The sequence below is a fragment of the Physcomitrium patens genome, chromosome 26 (assembly GCF_059467195.1).
Source record: "Physcomitrium patens ecotype Gransden chromosome 26, ASM5946719v1, whole genome shotgun sequence".
In the NCBI taxonomy this organism is placed as follows: domain Eukaryota; kingdom Viridiplantae; phylum Streptophyta; class Bryopsida; order Funariales; family Funariaceae; genus Physcomitrium; species Physcomitrium patens.
In genome coordinates, this window is record NC_143435.1 from 11,893,759 (window position 1) to 11,903,829 (window position 10,071).

Below are 10,071 nucleotides of genomic sequence, written 5' to 3' on the forward strand. Positions count from 1 at the left end.
TACATTTTTTTAGAGATTTTGAATTGAGTTACTTTTCCATTTTCAAGGGTTGTAGTTCCAATGGTGCAATTAACTTTACTTATAGTTCTTTATTTGGTAGATATAGGTTCTTCAACCTTTAAAGATAGAAGTGATTTTTGAAGATAGATTTGACTTTTTTTTATTGATGATGAACTTCAACATTTTGAAGTTACCTACCTTCATATTTTAAAATATCATGAATCTAATAGTATACTTAGTTTTTCCAAAAAGTATATGATTTGGATAATATGGAGGTTTTGAAAATAAAATTTAGAATTGATAATTTCTTATATTTTTAGAATTTTGAAATTTGAAGGTGACTTATTCTTTCATTTTTGATAGTGGTGATTTCAATGGTATAAAAACATTTACTTATGCTATTTCCATTTGAAAGATATGAAGAATTTGACTTTTTAGGATTTAAGATTGACTATGGAATCTTAGGATTTAGGATTTAGGATTTATAATAATAAAATTATAATTTAACATATACTTGATATATACCATTGTAATTGCCTTGAAAAATTAATTACAATAGAGTCAAGGTTTAGGAGTTTAGGATTTTTAGGATTTAGGATTTAGGATTTAGGATTAAAAATGTATGCCCATTTATAAGGTTTAGGATTTAGGATTACAAGGATGTACCTGGATTTACTAACCTCCTTATTCTTGGATTTTGAGTTGACATATTACTCTATTTTTGAGATCTACAATTCCAATAGTACAAACAACTTGCTCTACCAATTTTTAATTTATAAGATATAAAGAGGTTTGACTTTGCCTCTAAGATAGTTGACTTTTGTGATATAAGGTGCATTTGAAAGTTTTGAAAAAGACATTGGATCGATTTGAGGGCTAATAATTATAAACATGTGAATAAATTATTGTGGATGTGTATAAATAGGATAATATTAGATATTTAGTATTCAAGGTATTTGAGTTGATGTATGCAATTGAAGAAGAATATTTCAGGATTTAATTTGACCTGCTTCTTTATTTATAGGATCTACCTATTATGTAGTGTGAATAACTTGCTCTATAGTTTCTCAATATTAAGATATAAGGCGTTGCATTTGATATGGATTTGAGGATTGACTTTTTGTGTGTTTTCTATTTTGGAGATTTTAAACGGATGTGCCTCTGTGTTTGTCATGCTTTTGATTCCAACGACATATTTGAAACCTTCATTGGATCTACGGTTGAAGAGACACAAGGTTATAAAAAGTATGAGTGTCAAATGGGATTTAAGGGGGTTCAAGTTCTACAAGCATGAGTATGAACGAGATTTAGGATTGAAGGTCTACAAGTGCTAATGTAAATGGGATTTAAAGGAGTTTAAGGTCTATAAGAACGAGTGTAAATCAAATTTAAGAAAATTTAAGGTCTACAAATACAAATATGAATGGAGTTTAAGGAGATTTAAGGTCTACAAATGTGAGTATAAATGGGATTTAAGTAGATTCAAGGTCTACAAGTATAAGTGTGAGTGGGATTTTAGAGATTTAGGGTATATTAAATCAAGTGTGAATGGAATTTAAGGAATTGAGGGTCTATCAATGTGAGCATGAATAGGATTTAAAGAATTAAGGGTCCATAAATACAAGAGTGAACGAGGTGCAGTATAGAATTGAAGATGTATTATTACAAGTATAAATGGAGTGTGGTTAAGATTGAGGTTCTATTAGTGCAAGTATAAATGGAGTACAGTTCAAGATCTACAAATGTGAGTGTGAACATGATTTAATGGATTGAGGGTTTACAAGTGTGGGAGTGAATGGAATATAAGGAATTTAGGGCCTACTAGTACAAGTCAAATCAAGGTTTAAGGTTGAGAGTCTACCAACATGAGTGTGAATAAGGTTTAGGATTGAAGATCTACCAATGCAAGTGTAAGAACTTTAGTATCTACTAGTGGGAATGTAAACAAGATTTAGAGTTGAAGGTCTATTGCCATAGGTATAAACGAGATTTAAAGAGGTTTAAGGTCTACAAATACAAGTGTAAATGGGCTTTAAGGAATTTTTGGATGTACAAGTATGAATGTGAATCAAGCTTAGGGTCCAAAGTATATGACTAAAGTTTGGAAATTACAAGTGTGACTAAGGGTTTAAGATTTAAGATCTATAAGTACAAGTGTAAACGGACTTAAAGGATTTAAGGCCCAAAAATAAAATCTATCAAACACACATGAATTTACACCTTGCACTAATGATTTGTAAGTGCAAAGCCTATGAAATGTATTAAACATGGATATGCCAATTTGCATTATATTATCAAATAAAGTGGCCAGATTTAGGATTTAGGATTTAAAATAAAATGATTTAAGATTTAAGATCTAGAATTATATGTGTATTCTTTAAAAAATTTACATACTTATTTTGGAATTTTGAATTAACCTATCTTTCTTGTTTTAAAGATTGTGGTTCCAATGATGCAATTTAATTTTATTTATGCTTCTTTCATTTAATACATATACATTCTTTGATTTTTAGATACTATTTTTTCTTTTCTTTTCTTTTCTGTTTTTTTTTTATTTTTAATAAAGAATTTTAATATTTTGATGAAATTTATTCCCATACTTTGGAATGTTGTGAATCTAATGGTATATTTAGTTTTCCTAAAAAATATATAATTTAGATGTTATAGAGGTTTTAAAAGTGAACTTAAGGATCAATAAATTCTTATGTTTTTGGAATTTTGGAATTTAGAGGTGACCTATCCTCCCATTATCAAGGATTTTGATTCCAATGGAGTAAAATCATTTATTTATGCTATTTCTATTTAAAAGATATAAAGAATTTGAGTTTTTAGGATTTAGAGTTGATTTTAGAATCTTAAGATTTAAAATTTAAGATCTATAATAATAAATTTATAATTTAACATTAATTTATTATATACAATTACAAACATCTTGAAAAATCCTTCATATTAGATTCAAAAATCAAAAAAATCCAACAAGAATTGCACTCAAATTCAACAATCAAAGATTTGACTTTCTTAAAATAAATTTGAAAAATATTTATGCTCATATCTAGAGATTTATGAAAAATCCCACAAATATACTAATCACTATTGAAATTACTTTAAAAAATCAATCGCATTAGACTCAAAGATTTTAAAAATTAAATCATATTTGCATACATAATCAATAATCAAAGAATTGGCTTTCTTTAAATAAATTTGCCACACATTTTTGCTCATAGCTAGAGATTTATTAAAAAAAACCCACAAACGTGCTATATACCATTAGAATTGCCTTGAAACATCAATCATATTAGACTCAAAATTTGCTAAAATTGAATCAAAGTTGCTTATGAAATCAATAATCAAAGTTTTGGCTTTCTTAAAAAATACTTGCGACACATTTTTGCTTAGAGATTAATACAATACCCACAAATATGCTATATACAATTACAATCACCTTGAAAAATTAGTCATAATAAACTAGGTTTTAAAATTTGGGGTTTAGAGTTATATGTGTGTTTTTAGATTTAAGTTTTAGGATTTAGAATTACATGTGTATTTCTAAGTTTAGGATTTAGGATTTAGGGTTTAGTATTTAAGATGTCTCATTACAAAAATGTCAAAAGTTTGAAATATACATAAAGTTCTAATTATTAAACTTTAAATCTTAAAAAATATCTATCAAGTGGATTGTATATATTCTCTCCAATTAGTCATGTAGAGGCCAATATAGTGTCGAGCAACGCCCATACAATCTATGTAAATTTTGTTCTTTAGCAAATATCCACAACCATTAGTCAGAGTTAGGTTTAAGACTTAGAGTTAAATGTGTGTTTTCAAAAAATTTACATACTTTTTTTGGAAATTTTGAATTTATCCACCCTCCCTATTTTTAAAAGTTGTGGTTCCAATGGTGCAATTAACTTTACTTATGCTTTTATCATTTGATAGATAAAAACACTTTGATTTTGAGATGTAGAGTTGATTTCTATTTTTGATGAAGAATTTCAACATTTTGAAGAGACTTACTCTCCTATTTTGAAATGTTGTGAATTTAGTGGTGTATTCAATTTTTCAAAGAATATATGATTTGGATGATATGGAGGTTTTAAAAAGAAATTTTAAAATTGATAAATTCTTATATTTTTGGAATTTTAGAATTTAGAGGTGACCTATCCTCCCATTATCAAAGGTTGTGATTCTAATGGAGTAAAAAAATTTACTTATGCTATTTCTATTTGAATGATATAAAAAAAAATTAAAAATTAAAAACTAAAAATTGTTCAAATTGTATTAGCTTTATAACTCAAACTGTAATATAAACTATGCATCTTCCCTTTCCCTCTAGATTTTGTTAGCATACTCCAACCTCTCTTTCTATCTTCTCCATCAACCCTCTATTGTACTTTAACCTATTCCAACTTCCATTGTACTTTTTCTCTCCATGCCTCTTTATTGATTAAACACTTGATGGAATTTTTCTCCCCATGCTTTTTTTTTAACCAAAGCATTTAGATTTTCTTTTCCATCTCCTTTCTTACTAAATGCTTTGGTTTCTTCTTCCATGTTTTCTTTTTCATATATTTATTTTTACAAATTTAACCTTGCTCTCACAAAATAATTTATCTACAGAAAGAAAATTGAGAATCTAAGTGGATATATGAAAGAAACTTCAAGTTTAGGTGAAATTTAAACATTAGCAGGGGAGAAAATAATAATAATAATAATAAATATTTACATATATATATATATATATATATATAACAGAAAAAGAAAAAAGAAAAACAAAAAACAAAACAAAAGAATTCAAATCTCATGTACACATCACTCTAATTGCCAAGCCACGAAAATCCAACTAATTAAACACTTCACACCATGGCATTGGTTTAGATTCAAAATCCACCATACCCATCTAAGCAACCTATGGCTACATGATTTGGCACTACTAATGAAACTTGTAGACAAGAAAAATGACCAATTGGAACCACCTACTAGCCTCATGTATTGAATGACAAGATGATGCAATATGTACACCCAAGATTTGTGATTATCACCACACCTCCTCCCCCTCTTCTCTTACTTGACTTTTACCTTTCTCCCTCCCATATTCTATATTACAAATCCATATTTTGTAATACACTGTTGATTTTACTTAGTGTACTGCTAAGCAACTTCCCCTCACTGGACTTCAACATAACAGTTGACAATAGAAGTCACAATCCAATCTTTTATTTAAAAGTACATCCAACGTCCCCTCTGCACATCATGTTTTATCAATGTATGTCTTTGAGACCAAAAAATAGTGCACGCCTACCTGCCTGCTGGCATCAATTTCTACAGATACATATAACCCTTCAGCAACAGATACACATAACCAGTCAGAATCTGTCAGCTGGTTCAAATTGGACCTAGTCGAGCATGGATGCAAATGCATAATTCACGATCTCTCTGTTTCTAGACACGCCGCAAAGTATCAAGCGCACGATAGCACTCTCCAAATGGAGAGTTGACCCTGCTCTGATGCCATTAACACGATACTTCTAGCTGTAACAAGATAAGTGAACGTTCCTTGGACAAGGGCTTGCCTTGCATTTAACAAGGCAGAATATAAGGATATCTTGCATCATTTGCTTCTTCCCCCGCTGCTCCACCATGTGTGAAAAAAAGACGCTTTAAGCGCACGCGCTCTGCCTCCTGTAACTTCTTGTTGCTGGTAATACACGAGAAGCCAAAATCCAGGATGCGGACAGTAGGCTTCTTTCCCCACACAACCATAATGTTACTTAAGGAAACATCTCCATGAAGCAACCCGCATGCATGGACTGCAGCAAGCGCTTCAAGCGCTGCAGTCTCCACCTCCCGGGTCACCGCCACTGAAACATAATCACCACAAAAGGCAAATAAATGACAACTCTGCCAGCAGATTGCAGGTGGTCAAAGGTATTGGCCCTTCAAAAAAACACACTTCATAGAATCACCATGCCCAGGCTACGAGAAACCCTCAAGACCAGAATACGGAGAGTAGGATGCTCCGCATCTGAGAGTTTTGCAAGAAATCCTACCTTCTCCAAGCTCAACACCGTCAATCAATTCAGTTGCGATAAATACAACCCGACCGTTATTTGTGGTTCCATATCCTATTAATCGAGGAACAAAAACCCCCCAAAGCTTCTCCATCCTCGTATAGGCAACCACCTCCTTCAGGAGAGCCTGCACAAGCGCGGCCAAAGATGGGCTGGGCAGAGTCAGATCACAAACAGGTAAGTGCCGCAAACTGCACGTGCACTTGAACACCAGCATGCTCCACGTTGCATCTACCAAAGACTACCTGTCAGTAAAGATGTCACAAACAGGACCTCTCCTCCTCAGTCCCCGGATTAGATGAAGTAGCAGCCACTGTGAGATGTGAACGCAACATTTCCACATGACACAACTCCGGCTCACCTCCGCACGTTCCGTGCCTAAGTGGGCAAACTTCAATGCAACAGGTTGGCCACGCAAACGGCCATTAACAACGCATCCACTCCACCCCTCACTACTTATGACACCGCCCGCCTTTTTCAGGTTCAGGTCCTCCGCGGGGACATCTTCCAAAGCCAGCTGCGCCCCACCCGAGCTATGTCTTTCAGACCTGCAAATGCAGTTGCTGTCATTTCACCATTTGCTCTCGACTACGTGTCCGACTTCATGGAACAAACTTGAATAGCTGGCTGGACAAGTTACCTTCGTTTTCCAGAGGAAGAGATATTTTGGCTCACACGTGCTGTAAAGGTTCGATCATTGATGTCGTCATCACTGCTTTCGTCGGAATGTTCAGAGGGGGCAGCTTCATGAACTAAGGGAAATTGGCCATTCCCCGTTGGGTCACCAAACTCAGAGTTATCCACTGCAGCAGCGTGCACCAAATATGACAACGCAGCGAGCACACGCGGGGGCTCAGCACTCGCCGTAATACCAGCTGATATTTTGAGGCAGCCGGCATTATCCCGTTTGAAGAGATACCAATTTCTTGCATCGGTTAGAACACCGTAACCCACCTTACACCTGCAACTCAGAGCAAAGGGATAGCAAAATGAGAACTGCCACGCATTCCATGTCGTTTTGCCAAACGTAGATCGGGAAACCAAGACGGTACGAGAAAATCCCACTGGCAGGACGAAGGGAGGATACAAGTAAGAAGAAGAGAACAAGATCATCTTAAGTGAGTCAACGTAGAACCAGGATCAACAGGCAGTAGAATGCAGCTTGTTAGAAAAAGGGTTTCCTGTTTATTGGGATCGGAAAAGGCAAAGGCCAAGCACGTAAACGCTGAGCTCCAAGCGAATCTAGCCAAGAGGAAAAACTACCGAGATAATCAGGGGTTCAAAAGAAGCTTACAGAACCATGTACTCATACAACTGACTAATACAGCGGGTGATCCTTTCACCTTGAGATGGCGTGATGCCAAAAACGGCGAACCCGCACCTGCCCTCTCCTGCGATTATTGGAACCTCTGTCAGAATGCTTGCAACAATGTAAGAATTGGAACACACTATGAAAATATGGGATAGGGCCAGATAGAACCTGATGTGCAAGAGCAGTCTGTCCAAAATCGGTGGAGAAACCAGGGGTCATCTCCGTCACTTCCCAGACCTTCATTCTTGACCTCGAAGACCAAAGCATTCTTCTCCTTTAAAGTGATTACGAAATCTGCTCTAGGGCTTCCGGAATAAACGTCAACCATGGCACTTGAACTCGCACCCTCACTCGATCCTATCCCGTCATTTCCGCCTTTTCTCTTGCTGAAGATTATGTATTCTCGCTTGAAGAAAAAGTTAGACTGCGGCTCCTTCTTCTGCATAAAAGGTACCATTTCCCCCAGGATAAAATCGATATGTGGAATCTCATTCTTCTCTATCAGCCTAGTGTCCTGAGTGTGAGCGGTGACAGCCATTCGAAACACACGCCTCCTTCTATCTGCGCTTTCTAGAAATTCTTCGATCTCGTTCATTACATCCCAATGCTCTACTCTGACAGGTAACCACATCCGTGCATGGCTCGAGCTGCTTGGGTAAACGCCAGCCCGTGAAGAGCGAGTCGGCGGCACGACCTTCTGCACCAGCCACTCATATTCTGTGCCCAGGTCTGCATGCACAACACAATCTAAGATTGAACTTGATATACACGCACCTTCACAAGCGTCACCGATCCGAGGAGGATCCAAACAGGTTCTAGGACAACCCTATGGACGGATCGCCTCCAAACGACCCACAATAAAGAGTAAACATAACCCAGAACACCTAGTTCGGCAACAAAGAACCGGCTACGGCACAATCGAGGTCAATGAAGTGAACTATCCTAACCTATGCCACGACCATGAAATTAAACTTCCCCCAGTAATCCGGAAGCCCCCCGGAAACATTAAAAGAAAAAAAACCTGAGGAGATGGGCCTTCAATGACAAGTGACGAGTGATAGGAAGGACCTCGTCGTTGCAGGATTTGCGCTTTCTCGTCCCGGAGTTGCGCTTTCTCGCCCCCGAGTTGCGCTTCCCTGTCCCGAAGTTGCGCTTTCTCGCCGCGCAGTAGCGCTTCCTTGCCCCGCAGTAGCTTCCTCTCCTCATCGCCAGGGCATCTGTTGATCTCCTCTTCCAATCTTCCTATCTTCTCTTCCACTATTCTTATCTGCTCGTGCACGCTTTGAATCTGGTCGTTCAAGTCTCGTATCTGGCCATCCACGCTTCGTATCTGCTCTTCCGAATTTCCACCACCGTCAGCCATTCTTCTCCACGACCCAATTCAATAAGCAACCAACGAGGCGAGCCCGATCTGAGGAACACGACCCCCTATACCCCCAGACGATGATTTCTCCACGCTACTCTCAGAGCACAAGTCGTCATCACCGTTTCCACCAACTTCAAGACCCCTTGCACCAGCATCCATGTGCAGCAAACTTATCTATATCAACGTCCAGAATGTCCACCGGCATAAATGTCCAGCACCTCACTTCCCAATCGTCAGAAAGAAGTCGCTGAGTTGAAGCAAATGAGACGAAGTAGACCCTAACTCGAAACCTCGACGAGCACCCCGATACCCAGATCAAAACTGTCCAATACCCACCTAAACCGAATCCCAAACCACGTTCAAACTATCACTTAGCCAAACCAGTCCTAAAGTAGGTACCGTATCTTGGAACGCCCGTTATTGCATTGGTAAAAAGCTGGGCTCGATTTTTACGTGTTGAGGTTACAGGGAGTCTGTGTTTTTGAAGTTTTGTGAGGATCCATTATAAAATACAACTCGGGAGAAGAATGTGGAGGTGATGTATGCACAAAAGTAGTTGATGTTGAATTTTACACTATATCTATATGGTTAGATTTGCTATTGCTATCACCAATATTTTAATAAAAATTTGAAACATAAAATAAAAATTATTTCTAAATTTCCATTACAAATAAAGAATAGGCCAACTTTGCATGAAATTTGTTTGAATGGAGTTGAAATGCAACATTCTCAATGTGGCGATTAATTGGAATTTTCATTCTGCATAAATAACAACTCGTTTTTACTTATGAACTCACTTGTTGAATCAAATTGTCACATACTTTTATTCTCATAGTCCTACTGAATATTTTTATTTTTCATTCCACTAATGACAAAAGATTGTGGTAATTTTTTACTTTTATTTTTACATTAGTGTGATGAAATTTGTCTATATAGATCACTTTGTATGTTAGTAATTGGTAGGTATATATATATATATATATATATATATTTTTTTTTTAAATTGATGGTAAATTTTCTAATTGTAATGGTGCTATTACAAGCCAAAATTGTCAAGAACATGAATCTCAAAGAATTGAAAGATCAAGACACTCTTGTATCACTCAAACTGACTAGACAATAACTCAAAGATTGTATAATATTAAACTAGAATAGCTATTGCCAAAAACAAGAAGATTGGAAAGTCTTGAAATAAGACTAAGGACTAGAAAGAAATTGATAAGAGTGAAGAAGGCTTCACTCTTGCCACTATGTATTCTATCTAACTAAGAGCTACATGACAACATTATATAAGACCTTTGACATGTGTTCAAATTGCGAGACAT

At 36.1% G+C, this 10,071-nt stretch overlaps 1 protein-coding gene across 2 annotated transcripts; it reads right to left on the reverse strand.

The window, feature by feature from the left end:
* Positions 1–5,194: 5,194 nt before the first annotated feature.
* On the reverse strand, positions 5,195–9,092 carry LOC112278150 (uncharacterized). 2 transcript variants are annotated; one of them, XR_016501181.1, is made up of 7 exons: positions 8,449–9,092; positions 7,549–8,109; positions 7,363–7,459; positions 6,709–7,029; positions 6,314–6,616; positions 6,048–6,195; positions 5,195–5,858 (listed from the first exon to the last, which is right to left on the reverse strand). XR_016501181.1 is itself a non-coding variant. In XM_024511295.3 (7 exons), exons 1-7 carry the CDS (start codon positions 8,741–8,743, stop codon positions 5,578–5,580), a joined length of 1,890 nt encoding a protein of 629 aa, XP_024367063.2. In that variant the 5' UTR covers positions 8,744–9,092; the 3' UTR covers positions 5,195–5,577. The 2 variants fall into 2 exon arrangements, 1 of the variants encoding a protein (XP_024367063.2); XM_024511295.3 differs by having other exon boundaries at positions 6,430–6,616.
* Positions 9,093–10,071: the final 979 nt, after the last annotated feature.

Coding starts and splice junctions, on each gene's coding strand:
- LOC112278150 (XM_024511295.3), bottom strand. CDS start 8,743: ATGGCTGACGGTGGTGGAAATTCGGAAGAGCAGATACGAAGCGTGGAT. Junction 7,460..7,548: donor AGACTGCTCTTGCACATCAG/GTTCTATCTGGC, acceptor CAATAATCGCAG/GAGAGGGCAGGTGCGGGTTC. Junction 6,617..6,708: donor TCTTCCTCTGGAAAACGAAG/GTAACTTGTCCA, acceptor CTGCATTTGCAG/GTCTGAAAGACATAGCTCGG.